This window comes from Anas acuta, chromosome 3 (assembly GCF_963932015.1).
Source record: "Anas acuta chromosome 3, bAnaAcu1.1, whole genome shotgun sequence".
Taxonomy (NCBI): Eukaryota; Metazoa; Chordata; class Aves; order Anseriformes; family Anatidae; genus Anas; species Anas acuta.
In genome coordinates, this window is record NC_088981.1 from 18,013,897 (window position 1) to 18,034,357 (window position 20,461).

The window sequence follows — 20,461 nt, forward strand, 5'->3', positions numbered from 1 at the left end:
CCACACACATTCATGTTTTTCACTTCTAACCTTCCTTTCTCTTCATATTTGCACTTACACAGCCAGAAGCAAGATCTTTGCAATCCAGGATGCATCATGCTTGCCAGAAATGTGTTGGTTTTAGATCAGCATTAAAAGAAGCGCTGAAGTCTGACCAGAATTTGCCAAGCACTGGAAATAGTAATTTAGTTTTGAAGCACACAGCTTTTAAAATATAGGTGTGGTCCTTGTTATAAGGGGTAAACCAGATTTTTTGGGCAATGCTGCCACTAATTTAGCATGCAAACGAGCATGCAGCTCAGACTTGAAGTGTTGCCAGTTGATACAAGCATTAATGAATTGCCTTGTCAAAGTCCAGATCCCCTTTTGAACTGGGCCAAGCTCTATTTTTTTTGTTGTTGTTTTATTTCTCACTTGTTGTAATGATACCCTTTTTTTTCCCATACTTTGATCTGTGCTGTTACCCTCAGTGCACCTGGCAGTATTAATCTCAATTGTGTCCCCAAGACATGATCAGTTTTGAAGCCTTTCTTCTCTTTCTGCAGTCCGTCTTGGCTTTTCTTAGTCCCTGACTATATGTATGTGTAGCTGCAACTAGAAGTATCTCCTTAAAAATCTCCATTTAAAAAAAAAAATCACCGTAAGGCTTTCAAACTAATCTCTGTGTGTTAGAAGAGCCTTTCGAGTTCAGCTTGCAGAGAAGATTTTCATACAGCTGGGTTTCCTAGCTTTGTAGTGAGTCAATAATGGACAGCTTATCCAGGTAGTACATGGTTTCATTGGATCTTCTGTCTTTGAGCTGAATTTTAAACCCATCAGATTAAGTAAATGCTAGTTTGACTTGCCGGGTGTATAGTGAGTACTGTCAAGAGTCCAGAGGGGATGTGTATGACCTTTGTAAACAACTCCATTGGAGTCAACTTTTGATACATGCTTTTGTATTCAGACAGTCCTTAATTATGCAAGCATTTAATGCAAATGTGAAACTCTCCCAAGATCCATCAATACAAAAGCAACAGCACCATATGAAATAAATCAATAGCCAAGACATCTCTTTTAACTGTGTTTCTTTTTGTTTTGTTTTTCAACAATGAATATGAAGCACCTTGTAACCTATTCACACTTGACTGTGTTGCAATGGTTTCAGTGTTGTGAAATCCTGTTTTAATTGTTTAAATCTTCATCAGATTGACCTGCAGAAGATGCCACTGGGAAAACTGAGCAAGCGACAGATCCAGAGCGCATACTCCATCCTTAATGAGGTTCAGCAGGTGAGCATGAAAGAGATGTTAGAGCAAGAGAGTTCTGAGCTTAGAGTGGGGTGAATGCTGAGGGGTGTATGAGTGTGCGTGGTTTCTTTCCTAGTCCGTAACTTAAAAGATAATGGAAAGAGGTGTCATCTATCTTAAAATAAAAGGGGAAAGCCTTTTTGTTGAAAGTGAAATTATTAGTGATTTAGGAAAAGATCTGAGGTGTTTCTAGGTAGAGAAGATGATGTGGTTTCCATGGGTAACTAGTTAGTTCTCTTCACTACTGTAAATGTTTAGATAGTACATAGACAGGTATCTTTCTAGCTTTTCTAGCACAAAATTCAGGCTGAGACAGACTTGCTGTTGACATAAATGACAGTGGAGCGAATTAAATGGGTATCTTGGTCTAGCAGTGAGCTGGAGTTTTCACCCCAGAGGAGTCTGACTATGAGAATAAATGTCTGGTTGACTCAGAAGAATATTTACACATTTATCTGGACCGTTCTAAGAATCACTGCACAGTACTTCCTGAACAGCTTGCAAAAGTGTATCAGCATACCCCCTTTTTCTTTTTTGTTATGGACTCCTTGGGAAAGCATAGATACAAGAAGTTATTTCAATTGCTAGAGTACCTAGCTGAGCATGTGCACACATACCTTCCTCATGTAGACTTTGTTTTCTGGAAAGCAAAATAGTCCCTATTAGATTTTTCTAATACCAGAAGTTCTGTATATTTCTAGGTAGGTACAGCGACTTACTACGTGCAAACTGATTACATACAATTGCCCCTTTTACTCCTGTGGGAGTTCAACATTAACATGATTTGTATTGCTGCTTCTATTTATTAGTTCTCAAGTATCTTGTGTGTGTCTGTTGCTATGGAGCCTTATTCTGCCATGCTTGATAATTTTCTTTAATGCTTGTTTTCTTGTGTAGGCAGTTTCTGACAATGGTTCTGAATCTCAGATCTTGGATCTCTCCAACCGCTTCTATACTCTGATTCCTCATGACTTTGGAATGAAGAAACCACCTCTCCTAAATAACTTAGAATACATTCAGGTAATGATAAGAAACAATATGCTGTTTGCAGGCAACAGATCTAATACCAGACATCTAATGCAGAAACTCTTTGAGGTTTGAAGATTTGTTTTAACCTCACAAAAGCATGAGGTTAAGCTTGAGGTTTTCTTCAGAATATCTTTTTTGTATATGTGCATATATATATAATCCGTGTATTTATACACACAGATATAAGGTATCAGGAGATATGTTCTATATCATGATCTATTTTTATGTGTGTGTGAATATCCATAAATATATTTTCATGTATGTATGTAAAAGGCGGTCTTGTTAGGTGCCAGTGCCTGGCATGTGCTTCACATACGTTTTTATAATTTGGCAGTATTGCAGAGATATTCTGAACGTTGCAAGGGCACAAATAAATAAAACTCTTTAAATTATTCAGGCTAAAGTGCAGATGTTGGACAACTTGCTTGATATTGAGGTTGCTTACAGCCTTCTAAGAGGTGGGAATGAAGATGGAGATAAAGACCCAATTGACATCAACTACGAAAAGCTCCGAACTGATATTAAGGTAAAGGAAATGAGTGACCAGGAATGCAACCTGACATCTTGTTGGTTTGGAGTGCAACAGATCGAGTAAACTTTAAGTGGACAGATGTATTGGCATGAGTTCAATAAGGGCCAGTGAGATGATTAAGGGACTAGAGCATATGTTGTACAAGGTGATACTACGAGAGCTTAGGCTTTTTAACCTGCAGGAAAGAAGGTTTGGTGGGTGTCTTATCAATGTGTATAAATAACAGGTTGTGGAAGAGAGTAGAAAAGACAAGGGTATCTACTGACAGGACGAGAGGCTATGGGAACAAATTGAAATACAGGAAATTCTATTTAAACTTTTTTTTTTTTTTTACTGCAAAGGTAGTCAAACACCAGAAAAGGTTGCCCAGAGAGGCTGTTGAGGCTCCATCCTTGGAGATCGTCAAAGCGTAACTGGAGTCAGCCCTTGGCAACCTGCTACAGCTGACCCTGCTTTGAGCAGGGCTATTGGAAGTCATGTAGGCTTCCAGAGCTGCTTTCCCACTTCACCCGTCAGCCATTCTCTGCTTAAGTGCTCTCTGTATATCAGTATATCTTCTCTATCTAGGAAAAAAAAAATTCACAAATAATAAAATGGGGAGTTGCAAGCATAGGGTGGATGTCCTCATCTTATAAGAAGCCTACTAATTTATATTCTAAAGAAACTTTTCATTTGCCTCTTTTCAGGTTGTTGACAAAGATTCAGAGGAAGCCAAGATTATTAAACAATATGTGAAAAATACCCATGCTGCTACTCACAATGCATATGACCTCAAAGTTGTGGATGTAAGTATGGCAATACTGTGTTTTTAGTTTGTGAAGATTGGCATCTATGAGCCTTCCAACTTGTTTGTGGTTTCTCTTTGAGTACCTTATCTTGTTTCCCTTCTGGAAGGCGTAGTTTGATAGACCAATTGGTATTTAATAGATTAGCAAAAGTTTAGGCAGAGATAAATCTAAGCTTACTGAGGTGCTTCTATTTCATTTTGAATTGCTTCATAAAAAAATAGTCTTCTGAAACTAAGCCTGGGTTCCTTAAATGATTTTTCAGAAAACTATGGTCTTGGGAAAATGTCGAAGGTAGGCTGGAGAAATAATTAATATCACTGACTGTGTGATCAAAGCTGCTACTTTTGCTAATATGACATAGCAAGCTGCAAATACTGAAAGCCATGTAGATCGTTTTTCATAGCTGATTGGTGTATATTCCAGACTGGGCAATTTTTAATCTGATTACTTGCGTGCAGGTAATGGTTTATTTACTTATTTTTTTCTTTTTCTCCTATCCCATTTTGAATTGAAGATCTTCAGGATTGAGCGCGAAGGAGAGAGTCAGCGCTACAAGCCCTTTAAGCAGCTCCATAACCGCCAGCTGCTGTGGCATGGCTCCCGCACCACCAACTTTGCTGGTATCCTCTCGCAGGGTCTCCGGATAGCTCCCCCTGAAGCTCCTGTGGTATGTTAAACTTCTCTAGCTGCCTCCCAGAGATGGTGACTGTCAGAACCTAAATAGGAGAATTTCTGTGGGAAGTACCCAATGTGATCTCTGAGCAGAACAACAACACTGGGTGTCCAGAGCAGGTTGCTGGACGGTGTCTACAAGAGCTAGAGGTGCAGCTGTGCTCTCCTGGGAACCCAGTCAGGTGGATTCAATGCTACCTCTATTAATGTCTCAATTTTTTTTTATTCTCCCTCCTTTGTTGTTTGCAGACTGGCTACATGTTTGGGAAAGGCATCTATTTTGCAGACATGGTGTCCAAGAGTGCTAACTACTGTCACACATCTCAAGCTGATCCCATCGGGTTAATACTACTGGGAGAAGTTGCGCTTGGAAACATGTAAGTAACTGATGAAAAGCGTTTCCTTACTTCAGGTGTCATGATAGAAGTTAATGTTAAAATTGCAAGCCTCTTCAGTGTGAAAAAAGAGCACTTTTATTTCTTTAAAAATAAGATGTTTTTTTTCTTCAAATAAGAACTTGTGGGAGGGAAGGGGGAACATGTTGCAAGTCTAGAATCTTGTCTTAAATGCCAATATCATTAAAATTCGACACTGAGACAAAGATGAAAGGCCTCAATTTCAGAAGAGTAGAATTTAACTCACAATACACTTAAGCTTGAAAAAGTGTTTTTTTCTTCCACCAAGATAGTTAAAGATGAACTTAAAATGCCATTGTGTGCTCTTTGTGCTTCTAGGTATGAGCTAAAGAATGCTTCTCACATAACAAAATTGCCCAAGGGAAAACACAGTGTGAAAGGTAAGTATTAGCAGTTAGCAGTTGTCACTGGTAATCTGTTGATGGCAAAGTCACCTTTTGGTTCTCTGCTTAGTGAAAAGAACTATAGGAATCTCGTAGCTGCTGTTCTTTAAGAGTTTGCATTACGTTGCCTTATGATTACATCTGACGATATTTGAGTGTTTTGAGATGGGAGTTAGCACACTAAAGCTGAAGTTAAAGGGCTGTCTCAAGTTCAGGAGGAGACTTTTGTTTGATCAAACACAAGAGAAAAAGCAGTGTGTATTCTCCAACTTCTTACTTTCATCACAACAATGCTATATATGTTAGTAGAAAGGTGAGAGGTTTGATAGATCAGAGGAATAACTGTTCAGCTTTCAAAGTGCTCTGGAAGCTTGGAGAGAAGGGAAAGGCTAAGAATAAAAGTTCAGGTAGAACAGCTGTTTACATTTCTATCACCAAGAAGTAGCAGTATATTGCACTGGAGGGAAAAAAAAAAGACTGTCTAATTCAAACAGAAGAAATGATGATCACAACTATCTTCTGTACAGAGATTGAAAGAGGAAAACAGTAACATTCGGTAATGAGTGGCTTTGCTTAAACTATTTGCTTTTGAGAGGCTTAAAATTAGTTTTCTAAAATTGAATTAAATATGCACTGAGAAAAAGCTAAATCATATTATTAGGTCAAATTAGGTTTGTAACGAAGAGTTTAAAAACTAAGAATTGATTTGTTAAAACTTTCTGAAAATGTTACAATGTGCACGTATTCATGCTAGGATATGAAAGCTGTAAGTGTAGTCTGATCCATTTTAATCATCTGATCTGTATGACCAAAGCTAACAGCAAAGTGTGCAATTTTCACTAAATACAGCAGAGTACAACTACCATAAACATGGTGATGCTGGGTTGAGTAACTAGACTATATCCTTTGTGTTCTTTTTAAGATACTTCTGTTCCTGGTCAGCATTTGACCATACATGTGGAATAATATTTGGCTGGCTGAGTTTCTTTATGTGTGAAGTATGTGTTTGCCTTCAAGATTTCTAACTAAAATGTTTTCCCCTTCTAGGCTTGGGCAAAACTGCACCTGATCCCACAGCTACTACCAGCCTTGATGGTGTGGAGGTTCCCTTAGGGAATGGAATCTCAACAGGAATTAATGATACCTGTCTTCTATATAACGAGTATCCTTTGCTATTATGTTGGCTGCACATTGTGTATGAGTGTTGTTGAGTTCAGTGGGATCTTGCTAGTGTCAGTCAGGAGTTCTTGCCATGGAGTGTTTTACTTCTTTTAGAACTGCTTTTGAGTACTCAGACTCCTTTTTTTCAAAGCTGATTTTAGAGATGCCTCGCTTAAATTGTTATCTTGCAAAAAAAAAGAGAAACAGTATACGTAGCAAATAGCTGTTGTCCCAATGGGACTCAGTAGCTGAAGGTATTGGAGTGGCCCAGGGATGCTGCCAAGTAGTACCTTGCCCAGAGGCATGCCAGGACAAGAGAAGTGGAATGCAGCCTGTGGTTTCACATCACTCCAGTGTGGCTTCTTCCTCAAGGAACATCAGCTTAGCTAGGAGGAGATGGGGGAGCAGGCTGTGTGACTTGTAGTCTCTTATCACACAGCTTCTTTTGTGTTCCCCAAATCCTTTACAAATATTATAGTAAACCTCAAAACGCCTATCAGAGATGTAGCCTTTAAGTCTCTTTCTAGTCAGAAGTATCCCCAAATCAACGTGCGTTCTACATTCACGAGAGGTCATGAGAATAAGTCGTGTAGTCTCAGTGAAAAGACTGGCTACTACTTGCTCACTATCAGTGATACAAATAACTAATTAATACTACCTCTGGGCTATGTAGAAATTGAATTCTCCCTTGGTAAGTTTTTCTCTTAGAAGCAGTCATGGCAATGGAACTCGCAGCAGTACTGGCTTTATCTTGAATTTTCTTCAGTACTTTATCTGTATTGGTCAGATGATAGGAAAATGCAGTTAATAAGTAATTAAGATAACATTATGTGCATTTACTTCATACTTACCCTGTGTTTACTGGGGATGCTTTTCATCTAGAGTTGGGATCAGAGGTAAGTTTCTGGACCTAAAGTGTTACAAAAAATAGGCAAGATGGACTTCAAACTGTCTTCTGAAAAAATATAATGGTACAGTGCGGTCACAAAACATTCTAATGCTACCAGTTGCTGTAGAGCTCCTCTCTGTGGAGATTTTTTTTTTTTTTTTGGAGGAAATTACCTTCCAGCACAAAGTCCTTAGTAGTAGAACTACACGTAACTTGAGGAATGTCAGGTATGTAACTGAAGATCTCATCTAGTCTATGTTCTTCCACTCTTTAAATAGGAGGAAAGCCACTGTGTGTTATGTCTGCCTGACAGAAATAATGTTCAAGAACTACAGCTCTGTACCTCAGTCAGTTCACATGCCTGCCACTGAGGTTTCCTACTACATTATTGATTCTGCACGTGGCTGTTAGTTGCCAGTTTCTAACTGTTATATAAGAACACCTTTGGATTCAAAGAAAAGTAAAACTTAAAAGATTCTGAGTTTAAGCTATTAGAACTGCTTAATCACACAGGCATGTTACAGTATTGTAGCTTAAGTTCAAAGGTGGAGTTTGACTATGTTTTTCTGTGTTACTAATATCAAACAGCTTGAATTGTTCCTTAACATTCTTCCTAGATACATTGTGTATGATGTTGCTCAGGTAAATCTGAAGTACCTGCTGAAACTGAAATTCAACTATAAGACATCACTCTGGTGAACAGTATTTAGAAGCCCTGTTAGAGTTATACTGTAGTTACACTATAGCGTTGACTTCTGACATACTTAAACATTGACTTCTTTTGTCAAGATACCAAGAGCTAAACTACAGAAGCGGTTACTAAATCCTATTTAGTACGACAGTTAGTGGAAGTTTTATATAAATGTTTGGCAACATGTGGACCTGAATTCTGATGAGAATGATTAGCTGGTTTTGTTTTATACCACTTCTAACTGTGGGGCTATCAAGTGTTTCTTTTAATTGAACAAACAAATTTGACAAAAAGTTTAGAAAAAAAAAAAGACTCAATCTTGTGGTTTTTAGCCAGAGATGGGAAACGTCAAAGAACTTGAAGATGTTTGTGATGTTTGTTCTGTTAAGGTTCCCACTTGATTACGATACCCTTTTTCAGTTTTCATTTGAATAAATGATAAATGTGCATTTATTTTGAGGTAAAAAATAAAAGCTAATTTCATACTAACAGCTTTATGTTTCAAAACTTGCAAATTGTTTTGACTTTGAGTAATGATTTAAATGTATTTGCTGGAATGTTCTTGAAAATATCATTTCTCTGAAGATCAGATGCCAAACATTAAAATCTGTAGTCGCATCTCAGGAAGTCACGGTGAAATGAAAATTTTCCACTGAGGCTTCATCTGTCAACGGTTGGTGTGGTAAACATGGAAAATGAACTTGTAGCTGTTTGAATTTAGTATTGGCCCCAATAAACCTCTTTTAAATATCTACCTTCAACATGATGTAAGTTGGTTGTTGTAGACTTAGTCCTAATGAAGCCTGAAGTTGACTTTGGATGTAACAGGGCAAGTTTCACTTGTCACGATCTGAAATGAGGTATGGGTATATATTTTTTTTGAGTTGTCATTTAAGACTTACATGTAATCTGTTCAATTTCTGAAAAAGAATGTGAGAACTGGTTCCATTTATTCAAGGTAGAATTGTTTTCCCACAAACTCCCAGCTTACAGTTCAGTTTTGGACCAGGAAGTAAAGGTAGATGCCTTTTGATTTTCCCTCTATCACCTGTACTAGAGGTGGCTCAAAGTCCTTTTTTGCTCTAAGAATGTCCTGCCCTGAGCAATGGCTGTAAGTGTTACGCTACTGCAACAGCGCAAGGAGTACCTTACAACATCTATGTGTTACTCAGTTTTAATTGCAGCACAAACAAGTATATCTAACCCTGTAACACAGCAGTAAAAGATAGTGGGATGGGACACTCTAAGGAGGAATTCAGGGTGCCCTTGCTACCATCTTGTCCAAATGGAAGCAGATATACTTTTACCAAAATTAGGTTCTGGTGCAATCTATATCCTTCTTAGACTTTTGCTTAAATGGGCTTAAATTACATGGTGAGGCCACTGAGTATTATATTCTCATTCCTTCTGTTACAACTTTAAAAAAAAATATTTTTTTTTTGCTGCTATGGAGTTACATGCAGCTGACCTTGGTGCCATTTTACTTTAAAGTAAACACTAGGCTACATCTGCAGAAATTGAAGATGTAGTGTAACCTACAATAAAGATGACTTACTGTTGCTCATTCCAGTGCGGACGTATCATACAAGCCAATGCAGTTTTACAGCAAATGAGATGCAAGTGCAGCCTGAATGCAAGAAGAAGGAACGGCTTCCCGAGTTCTGAGAGGAGAAAGTACTGCTTCCCCCACCCCCTCATTGCAAATTCTGATTGCATAAGGTTATTAATGCAGGGAGACTCAGACTTCACAAGAATGTGCTTCAGTAACTGAAGAGCACACTCGTGGTTTTTGCTAGTTGTGCTTTTCTTCCTGCTACCAGGGCCTGCCTAGGGTATGTCAGGAAATGACACCCTAGCTGTCTTCTGTCCCTGGGATGTAAGACTACCTGTACAGTGCTAACAAGGCTATGAGCAGATTGATTAGTAGGTGTTGTAACCACTATCTTAATGTCATCTGCAATAACTGGGGAAAAATGGGAGTTTGGAAGTGCTCTTTGTAGCATTTTGGCACATACTATTAACAGTAATCACCTACCATGACACTCTGGGAAAGTTAATGGCATGACTGAAGCCAATTTAAAGATCTTCTGCCATCTGTGCAAAGCAGGTGAGTCAGCGATACCTAATGACAGGTTGTTAGCAGTGTGCACAGATGTTCTTGGTGTATGTCTGTCAGGTGATGTGGAAATTACACAATTATACTGAGTGTGAATTGCAAATTTGCTGGAAGAAGGACACTAAAAATTTGTTTTTATTTACAGACCATCAAGGGGCACTGGGTACAGCTATGTCAAAGAGTAATGTTTGTGTGACTTTGACATGGCATGCACAATAGAAATAAAAACCCAGAGATTCTGCAGCAGTCAAATAAGGACAAGATATGAATGATATTTTACAGCAGGAATCCTTATGGCACAGTGTTGATTATTGCCATTCACTGTATTGAAAGGGTAACAGCTTCTGCTCAGTATTTTCAAATGCAGCACCAGGAATAACTAGTGTAATACCTACTGTTGGGAGTGGAATCCTACCTTCTGGGCTGGTAATTTTTAAGGTGACTGGCAGGAACTGCCAGAAGTGCTGGTGTTGAAATCTGTTAGCTTTTTCATCCATTTTCTAGGTTTGTCACAAGGTAAAAACTGTGAAAGGTGTTAGTTTTAGGGGGTTCTAATTTGTCTCCCAGAAATTCAGGCTCTAAAGAGTATTGAAAAATGTGATGGCACTGTACAGCCCCCTTACACATGCTCCCCCTCCTGTGAAAATTCCTTGCCTTGGTCAGCACTTGAGCACTGGGGAGGCTCCAGACAGCAACTCCTGCTTTCAGCACAAGGAGACCTGATGACAAGGTTTACAAAGCACAGCAGTAAAAATCGTGCTAGTGATCAGTGTCTTCTGTCAGCTGTGGAAGTCTGTGTCACCACTCCTAGCTGAGCATTAACATACAACACCTGGTACAAGGGAAGCTTAGCTGAAATACACAAGTATTAGTGTCATTAACACCTTACTGTTCACCCAACCCTGTAAGGTCTTGTCTGTGTTGAGTCTTTATTTAGGCAGTGGATGGTTTTTTTTTTTTTTTTTTTATTAAAAGGGGAAACTACAAGGTTTAATGCTGGATAGTTTTTGCCTTTGAAATAGCAAATATTGTTGTTTATTTTTTTTGCAGCTACTTTATTTGGTACATGCCTACACTCTCTTTGCATCTATCCACTTTACTTGCACTTTGTGCTGTGCAATAGCGAAAGCTTTTGTTGCAGTATCTTATGGCCCCTTGGGGGTTAAGGAAAAGGAAGGCTGTTTTAACAACCTGACCTGAAAAAGGTTGTAAATGTATGATAAATATGATGTAGGATAATTTGCCTTAAAAATATGTACATTAAATTTTGCCTTATATCTACATTCATACTCCATGTACAATGGCCTTATACATACATGTACATTCATACTCCATATGCAATGTACATAGGAAGTTGTGGGGCAATTTCCAAAGGATTGTGTTTTTTCTTAAGAAAATTGAGTTTCATTTTAATGGTTTAATAATAGGGCTTGGCGACGAAGCTAGTGAGGGGCCTGGAGAACAAGTCCTATGAGGAGCAGCTGAGGGAGCTGGGCTTGTTCAGCCTGGAGAAGAGGAGGCTCAGGGGCGACCTTATCGCTCTCTACAGGTACCTTAAAGGAGGCTGTAGTGAGGTGGGGGTTGGCCTGTTCTCCCATGTGCCTGGTGACAGGACAAGGGGGAATGGGCTAAAGTTGCGCCAGGGGAGTTTTAGGTTAGATGTTAGGAAGAACTTCTTTACTGAAAGGGTTGTGAGGCACTGGAACAGGCTGCCCAGGGAGGTGGTGGAGTCACCATCCCTGGAAGTCTTCAAAAGACGTTTAGATGTAGAGCTTAGGGATATGGTTTAGTGGGGACTGTTAGTGTTAGGTCAGAGGTTGGACTCGATGATCTTGAGGTCTCTTCCAACCTAGAAATTCTGTGATTCTGTGTGATTCAGCCTGGTGTAGTGCTTAGTCATAGGAGTTGGTTACCAATTACCACTATGAACACTCCAGTCTGTCTACACACTTCTGCGTTTTTGTGTCTTCAGAGAGCTGTTAGTGGTTTATGCCTGTGTCTGTACAACGAGCTTTCTTACAGAAACTTTAACATGCGCTGTGCCGTCGGTCCCTGACGGACCCGCAGGACTATAACTAGCACACGGAGTTCTCAGGTGTGCGGGGCAGGGCTGCGTGAGGGCAGCCCGTGAGGAGCAAAGGCGCTGCCACCCTTCAGGGCGGACACAACCCATCCCTCAGAGGGCGAGGGCTTGTTTGTGTGCCGGGCGGCTCCTCAGGGCTGCTCCTCACTTCCCGCCCCGCGCAGGCGCCGCCATTCCCCCCCCCTCCCCTCCTCCCCTCACACCTCAGCGGCGCCGCCCCGCGCAAGGCCCCGTCTCCTCCCCCACAATGCCCCGCGCCAGGCAGCCTTTGAAAAAGCGGCGCGGCGGGTTCAAGATGGCGGAGCTGGATCAGCTGCCTGACGAGAGTGAGTCCCCGCGCCGCGCCGCGCCCCGCCGCCCCCCGCCTCCCCCCCGCGGCCCCCAGCCTCACCCCCGGCCTCCTCCCCGGCAGCCGGGGCCGCCCGGCTTCTCCCCCCGCCGCCTCCGCCGCCGCCGCCCCTCGGCGGCGAGGCCCCGGCCCAGGCGGCGGTGCGGGGAGGGCGGCGGGCGGGGGGCGCTGGGGCCGGGCCGAAGCCGTCCTGACGGGGCTGGGGGCGCCGCCCTGCCCTGCCCCGCCCTGCCCCTGCCGCCGGGCTGCACCCGTGCCCGCCGCCCTGCCCGGGGGTGGAGGGGGAGAGGGCTCGGGAAGGTGTGCGGGGGGAGCCGGGGGCAGGGCACGGCCCCGGGGGCAGCGGGAGGGTGAGGGGAGGGGGCCCAGGGGGTGAGAGGGGTGAGAGGGGGTCCTGCAGGAGGAGCACACAGGTACCTGCGTGCCTCTGTGGTGGTTTTGTGAGCGTAATTGTCAACAAGGGTTAGGTATAAACACGCATAGGTAAGATACGCGCTTCTGTATACAGGGATTGACACGCAGCGTACATTATCTGTTACATAATGTACAGCAGGTGTTACAGAAGAGGAAATTTTCAGTGTAAATGTGTCTACTGGCAGGTCTCCTTCTAGAGAACACACTAAGATCTAGGAAGGCTAAGTTCTGCCAGAGAGTAATTGGAGGTGCCGGTGTGCCAGCAAGAAGAGAATATGAGGGGAAAAGGGGGTATGTAAAGGAAAAATCATTTGTAATTTAACCCGCTTTCTTTATACTCTCCAGTGGCATCCAAAGCAATCAGTGGGGCAGTTCCTATGCGCTGTGGATTCTAGTTTTAACTTCTACCATATGCCATAAGGCACCTGCACTGCTGCTTTCTGGGGGCTGGGGGAAACACCCTGCCGCCAGGGTTCCTGTCCAGTGGCTGAACAGGGCCTGAAGCTGACTTGAAGGGTATTAAGAAATACATATATTTTTTTTTTAGCCCTTTCTGTCTTGCAGTTTTTGCTTTACCCTGTTTACAGGTATTTTGGGATCCTTTTGTTTCTAGTGATCAGATAAGCAGGAGATGTGATCCGCACTCAGTCTGAGAGACCACAGGACAGGGAACGGTGTGAAATCAGCAACTGAAATCTGTCGTGTGCTGTTACAATCGCTGCTGTGTTTTAAGTTTGGCACGTATAGCTGAAGACAGTGCCTGAGTAAAGGAGATTCAGAGGATGACAGAGGAAAGGATGGGCCTTGTGAGAGGCAGTTTGTAGGCCTGGGATGGCACGCGAGATGCAAGTAATAACTGAGGTGGAAAGGACTGAGCAAATACAAACACATCGCCTACATAGAATACAACCGCACACCTGCATGCAGGTCATGCATATTGATACTTGCAGATGTTATTTCTGTGTGACTACTTACACAAATGTTTCCTTCAGACTGGTACTTCAGTGTTTTTGCAAGATGAGTGGCATTACTGTTGGAGGGTTTTGTACAGCACCTCTAGAACATGTGCATCTTACAGTGTTGACTTTCAGACTCATGAGATATTTGTGTATTGTTTACATCTGACATTCATATTAACTTGCGCAGGAAGGTTCGTACATTAATCACTGTGGTGGAGAGTTACAATGCGTTGTATATCTGCACCTGCTTATTTACGTAGAACACAGCTCTGTGTGCATTCCATTACAAATGAGCTAGTACGTATTGCAGTTGCTTAATGTGGAAAAGTAAATGTTGCATCACGCCAAATGGTAGTCATCTTGAGCACTGTCAGCTCTAGGAGTGCGCTGTGGTGGTTTGGAATTGTTTTGGCATGGAATTGGTTATGTGTGAATATGGATCTGGATATTCACAGGAGTTCTCCGGAGAGAAATCAATTGTGTTGGAAGTGACACAGAGTAGGGGAAGATCTGGCAGAGAAATGCCTGTCTCACATCTGGCTTTATGGGCTCTATTCTTCTGAGGGGAAAAATAACTCACTTGTTTATGCGTGAAGATTCTGTTGTACTGATCTGTGTGGAGAATCCATTGTCATTCATTTAATTAGGACACAAAGGTGGATTTACAGGTGAAGGGTTCTTTCCTGAAAGGCTTGACACGGTACTCTTGTAAGATTATATAGACAATAGTCATGACATAGTTGAATTTTGATAATGGGTCTCAGTTTAATAATTTTAAGTCTTTAAAGAAAATTACTCTGAGTAATCACTAAACCATTCAGCAGTTTAGGAAAGTGTGTAGACTAATAACCAGTTCTTTGTAAAAGTTATTCTGACAGTGGCTTTCCCAAAAAATGAAAAATAAAAATCACTTGGGACGTCTAAGAAGTTTTATATTTCTTTCAGGATCTGTCACTTGCTTTCTGTTCTGTATGTTGGCTGTAGCATCTCTGTTTACATGAAGCTCTGTAAAACTTTAAATGAAGTTGCCAATGTGTGTCCAGCTAAAACTAGGGCATCTAATCGTTTTGATAAACGTATGTACAAGGTAGATTTATATTTTTAGTGATGCTGTTTTGTGCATCACCATGCAAGCTCATGAACATGCGAACTACTTCTGTAACAGGAGGCTTAGTGGGAGATGGCCTGTTCCTACTTCTGTCATACCCATGTTCTAGGGAAGGTACTGTGTGTTTCAAGGAGTTAACTTTTTTCTTCTCTTTGCCACCTTTATGTTGCCTAGAGCAGCACCAGAAAGGTTTGACATGTCTGTTGCTTCACCTGTAACAATTCCTACAATGTTGTACATTCCTTTTTTTCCCTTAGGGTTGTGCTGTAGTGCAGACCCTTGCCAGCAGTGTGGCCATTGGTACATGAAGTGTCTGCCTGGCACACGAAGCAGGCACACGGTGCATATGTTTTGAAGGCAATAGATAAATAGGAGCAAGGTCAGCACAGTAGAAGCCAAGGTTTGGTGCAAGTAGGGGATGTTTCTCTGCTCTCATCAAATAGAGAGGGAGCTTTCTGGAGTGCTGGTGCACTGCTAGAAACGTGGAAGTTTCAGAAAGTCTTGTGCTTTCACCCCTGTTCTTAATACTTTTGGTGAGCTGGTTTTCCAGTTACATTGTAATTATTGTTCCACCTAGGTCTTTCGCTTCCAGTCCTGTACTTAAGATGAAGATACAAACTTAGTCTGATAAACTGAGATCGATTTACCTCTGTCTTCATGTGACTTTCTGCTTCTAACTTATAAGGGATAATAACAATGAGCATTGCAAAATTGTTTTTGAAATCTTTTATGGTGGTGTAAAAATAAGTCTCTAAAAGAGCTACAAGGCTTCACAACCGTCAAACTTTGAGGTTTATGCCTAATCCCATGACTTCTCTCTGGCAGAGTTTTTATAGTCAAGCAGTGGACTGTAATTGAGTTTTCACCCAGAATTGTAATTAAATGCAGCGTACTCTGTGACAAGATAACTGAAATTTTGGAGCTCTGTTGTTCTAACCATGCTACACTTATAAATCTGATTAAATGGCATTTGCTTTCAGTGCTGTGAAAGCACCTGCTTGCCCTCTGGCAAGCTGTGTGATGCAGCTGGGTGGTGAAGGCAGAAGAAGGGAGCTCAGACTAACAACCTAAACAATCACAATGTTAGTGGTGTATAAGTTCATATGCAGTTTGTGCCTTTAGTTTAAGCCTTTTCTCACCGGTTTTGCATGGGGAGAGGGATGCAGCAAGCTGGTGTGAAGCGAAGTTCTGTGAAAAAGGAGTAATTCTATCACAAAGCTTATAACAGAGAAATTCCAGAATATTCAAGATCCCAACTGCAAAAGTACTTTAAATGCTAATAATTGGATTTATATGTTGGAGACAGAATTGTTTCTGTAGATCATTGGCTCAGTGCCTTCCTTTGCACAAGTAAACCTGGATGGGGAGGACCTGCGGAGTCGGTTCCCCAGAAGTCAGGTTTGGAAGAAGTGAAAGCAAGCTAAGCTAGCTAGAAGATCATCAGCACGGTGCCACCAGCAGGAGCAAGGCACTGAGCTGCTACCGAGTGCTGTGTTTGTGTCATCTGCAGGTGAACACCAACAAGTGACGGGTGAATCCAAGCAAGGAGCCAGAATGTGGTGGCGTTAGGTGGCAAAGTGCTAGCAATGCGAGTACTGAAAATGGTGCTCTATGGCCAAATGTGTGCAAACGTCACTACTGGTGTTTGTAGGGGCTTGTTGTGTTTTAGGACAGGCAGAAGAAGGGAAGGGGGGCATGGATCTCTTATCCCGCAGGTGGAGGCTGCAGCACAGGCAAGCACCTGAGGAAGAAATCCTCCTCTACCCCCAGCACATCCCCTAGCTGCTTCATGGCACTGCCCCTGCGTATGACACTTCTCAGAGAAGCTGAGGGAAGGATGGGGCATACACGTTGCTGCTTCAGTTTTCCTAGGGCAAAGGGGCTGTGAAGGCAGCACCACTCTGGATATTTGAGGCAGAAATTCAGGAGAGCCTCGAGATTACAGCACTCAGGAGAGGGCTCAAGGCGTATTTCATGGCTGCTAAACAGTACCCGGAACTACTCATTTTGGCATTGTACTGCATGTGTTTAGAATTGTATATTACCATGGTATCAGCATATTGCCCATCATGAGAATGTAATGTTTCAAAAAGACAGCTTTGGTGTCGTGGTTGTTATCTGCACAAGTCCTGTAAAGGGATTCACAAGGCTGAAAAAATGGACTTCCACCCAGTAGTTGAATTAGGATGTGGAAATACACAAATATCAGTCTATTAGTGGTGTCATAACGTGAGGGAAATGCTGATCTGTGCTTGAAGCTAGAAGTTACTGTTCTTTCATTTATTTATTTACCTCTATAGCAAACCCAAATTTTGGGGGGAGCTTTAAAGCTCTCAAACTCATTTTTTTCTATGATCTGTGTGCTTTTAACTTACTAAGTTTTCCTGAACTTTAGTGGCCAGTCATTAGAGATGCTTCCTCTGCTGTTAACAAGTTTTGCTGTGCTTCTGCAAGCGAATGATCTCTAGGAGAACTAGTGACTCACTCTCTGAGAAAGGCTGGTACTTCTCCCTTCTTCTCCACAAGTTTCCACTGTCACAACATTTTTAGAACCAGCAATGCAGTTTAATTACATAGGTTTTTGAGGCGTTCATGCAATCAGTGTTAAAAAATAACCACTCACCTGTGCTGAATTGAGACAAAATGGTGTAACAATCTGGTGAAGAAAGGTTCTCTTTATATTATCACTTACCTGAATAATATAACTACCTGTATTGACTTAGGTACACTCTTGGAATACCTCTTTGTGCTCACACATCAGCAAAATCAGCACCTATGGGACATCCATTTGGCTATTTCTAACTTTTATTTTCAAAATTACAATCAGCTGTTACAAATTCATAATTTAAAAAAAAAATGAATCTTTTGCAAATGTAATTCTCTCTGTGTTCCCGTTTAAATGTTAAGCTCAGCTGTTGAGAAGTTGTTTAAACTGCTTTGCCCTCGTGTTAGTACTGAAAATACACATCAGGGCACCCATAAGTGCCCATACTGAATGGCAGTGATACTTCCTCTCCTTTGTTCAGATATGTTTTTTCGCATGGGAAGAGGGAACAGGTGCTTGGTTTTAAACTTAAGCTTTTCCCCTTCCTAAATATTGGAGTCAGATTTCAGTGCTTTTGGCCTCACAGCCTATCTCCACGTAAAAAATACTGCTTAGAGGGCAAGCTATCAAAATTCCTCTTTAAGCCTGTTCACACCACTTGCAAAGCAGTCAGAGGAGGTTATCTTCATGGTAATGTCCATAAAAGTGCTCTCTGGTGCTTGGAGGGTGAGGCTGGGGCCAGAGGAGTGACTGCTGGAGCGTGGATGGTGCTGGAGGAGCAGGTGCTCTGGGACTGGGGGAGCTGTCCCTTGGCATGGCCCCTGCTGCCAGCAGCAGTTTTGTTTTTCTGTCCAGCCTGGTGTGAAAAAACGTGGTCCTTGTGGTGTTAAACCTGTCAGACTTAATGTTATTTTAACGTTGATTTTTTTATTTGATTTGGTTTTATATGGACTTCCGGAAAATCGCCTCTTACTAGAGCTATAAAAACAAAAATACACTGACTCCTGACTCTGTAGGTACTAATGAGTTCCCTGCTATTAGACTATTAAATGCTTTGCAATCCGTAACAGTTATTTTTACTGCACGTCTGTGGTGCATATATTCTACAGATACTTTTTAAGGCCAGAAAAGGCCATTGTGTTTGGAATATATGTGCATCAGCTCTGTGTTTCCCTTTTCAACTAGACTTTTCCCTTTAAAAGTAGATGTGCATTTGATTTAAGGAGTTCAAATGTTAGGGAGTCCATGCTGCCCTTCCTCAGCATAGTTAATACAAAAAGTGGCAAACTTTGGCATTTGTTGTTGATCCAAACTCACCCAATGTCATCATCTTTCAACAAGTAAATCTAGTTCTGTCCTTCCTTGTAAGAGAAGGCTGCAGAGCTATTTCCAATCTGAATTCTCTTTCTCTGTAGATACTTGCAGTCAGTACAGACCTTGACCTTCTGTAGGAAGAAAAAGATTGGGTGGATCTTGGCTTTTTTGCACAAAGGAATGTCTTTAGAGCTTCCAGTCTTTCTCCTAGCTCTGTGCTGAGTCCTTTCCCTGAGTCCTTTCACAATTTTTCAAACTTTGTCAAGTACGGACACTGTGTTGAAGTAATACATTTACTAGCAACCTAACAAGCAATAAAATCATAGAATGGTTTGGGTTGGAAGGGACCTTAAAGAGGAGCTGAAATAAATTGCAAAAATGTTGTTATGCAATCGCCATCAAAAGGAAAACAGACCCTGAGAACTGTGGTAAGCAGAGAAGCGAGTAGGAAGCTGTGATGTTTGTGCTTCGTTGTAAATATCTTTCTGCAGGTTTTCTGATGAAATGCAAGCTAACCAAGTGCAGCGATAAGTGAAGCTGGAGGGCAGTCCGGTTGGTGGCTGCTCACCAGTGGTATTGCCCAGGGCTCGCTGCTGGGGGCAGTTTCGTTTAACGTTTCTGTCAGTGATCCATCCAGATGAGAGGATAAAGTGCACACATAGTAAGCTCTCAGATGATGCCAAGTGAGGTGGGAGTGTTGAGCTGCTGGAGGGTAGGATGACTGTGCAGAGGGGTCTGGGTGGGTTGGATCAACGGGCCAAGTTCAGCTGTGTGACATCCAGCAAGGCGAAGTGTTTGGGTCATAGCCCTGCTCTTGGGTGGTGACAACCCCATGCTGCCATAACAGGCTTGGGGAAGAGTGGTGAGGAAGTTGCCCTGCAGAAAAAGACCTGGGGCATTGGTTGACAGCCAGCTGAGCATGAGCCAGCTGTGTCCCCAGGTGGCCAAGAAGGCCAGTGGCATGCTGGCTTGCATCAAAAGTGGTGTGGCCAGCAGGAGCAGGGAAGCAAAAAGGATGATGATGATGATGATGATAATAATAATAATAATAATAATAATAATAATAATAATTAATAAAAGCCAACTAGAACATGGTTGGCTTTCTGGGCTGCAAGCACACATTGCTGGCTCATGTTGAGCTTTTCTCCAACCAACACACCCAAGTCCCTCTCCTCAGGGCTGCTCTCTATCCACTCGTAGCCCATCCTGTATTCATGTTGGATTGCCCTGACCCAGGTGCAGGACTTTGCACTTAGTCTTGTTGAACTGTGTGAGGTTTGCATGCTCCCACCCCTCAAGCCTGCCTGGGTCCCTCTGGATGGCATCTCTTCCCTCCAGCGCGTTCACTGCACCACACAGCTCGGTGTCACCAGCAAACTTGCTGCGAGTGCGCTCAGCGCCACTGTCCTGTACTCAGCAGGGGACTAAAACACATCTAAGCCACTCATACAGTTCACAGTGGAATAATGTGACCATGTAGGCTATTGAAAGCAGATCTTCTCATTTCTGATCCACTGCTGGGGTCAGCTGCATGTACTTCCACCTTAGGCTGAGGTTTTCTAACTTTCAGTACTGAGTCACTTCCATGATGATCTGAACCAGGAGGAGCTAGAACTAGACTTTGGTTGTAACATCTGACGTGATGGAGAGGCCTTCTTTCATCCTTTCCACCCATTTCTGAAGTGTTTGATGTTTGTACAAATGAGATGTGTCATTGTTATAA

At 42.1% G+C, this 20,461-nt stretch overlaps 2 protein-coding genes across 4 annotated transcripts in view; both read left to right on the plus strand.

Annotated features, from left to right (window-relative positions):
* PARP1 (poly(ADP-ribose) polymerase 1) overlaps nucleotides 1–8,611 on the plus strand; it is a 142,236-nt gene extending 133,625 nt beyond the window's left edge. For both annotated transcript variants that reach the window (XM_068675933.1, XM_068675932.1), the window contains exons 16-24: nucleotides 1,188–1,271; nucleotides 2,187–2,309; nucleotides 2,716–2,844; nucleotides 3,537–3,635; nucleotides 4,153–4,305; nucleotides 4,560–4,687; nucleotides 5,045–5,106; nucleotides 6,157–6,271; nucleotides 7,777–8,611. In XM_068675933.1, coding sequence (XP_068532034.1) covers nucleotides 1,188–1,271; nucleotides 2,187–2,309; nucleotides 2,716–2,844; nucleotides 3,537–3,635; nucleotides 4,153–4,305; nucleotides 4,560–4,687; nucleotides 5,045–5,106; nucleotides 6,157–6,271; nucleotides 7,777–7,858 — 975 coding nt within the window. In that variant the 3' untranslated portion in view covers nucleotides 7,859–8,611. The remainder of the gene's footprint in view (nucleotides 1–1,187; nucleotides 1,272–2,186; nucleotides 2,310–2,715; nucleotides 2,845–3,536; nucleotides 3,636–4,152; nucleotides 4,306–4,559; nucleotides 4,688–5,044; nucleotides 5,107–6,156; nucleotides 6,272–7,776) is intronic.
* A 3,643-nt stretch (nucleotides 8,612–12,254) lies between these two features.
* Nucleotides 12,255–20,461, plus strand: part of LIN9 (lin-9 DREAM MuvB core complex component) — a 39,424-nt gene continuing 31,217 nt past the window's right edge. For both annotated transcript variants that reach the window (XM_068675935.1, XM_068675936.1), the window contains exon 1: nucleotides 12,255–12,375. In XM_068675935.1, the coding sequence (XP_068532036.1) occupies nucleotides 12,297–12,375 (79 nt within the window). In that variant the 5' untranslated portion in view covers nucleotides 12,255–12,296. The remainder of the gene's footprint in view (nucleotides 12,376–20,461) is intronic.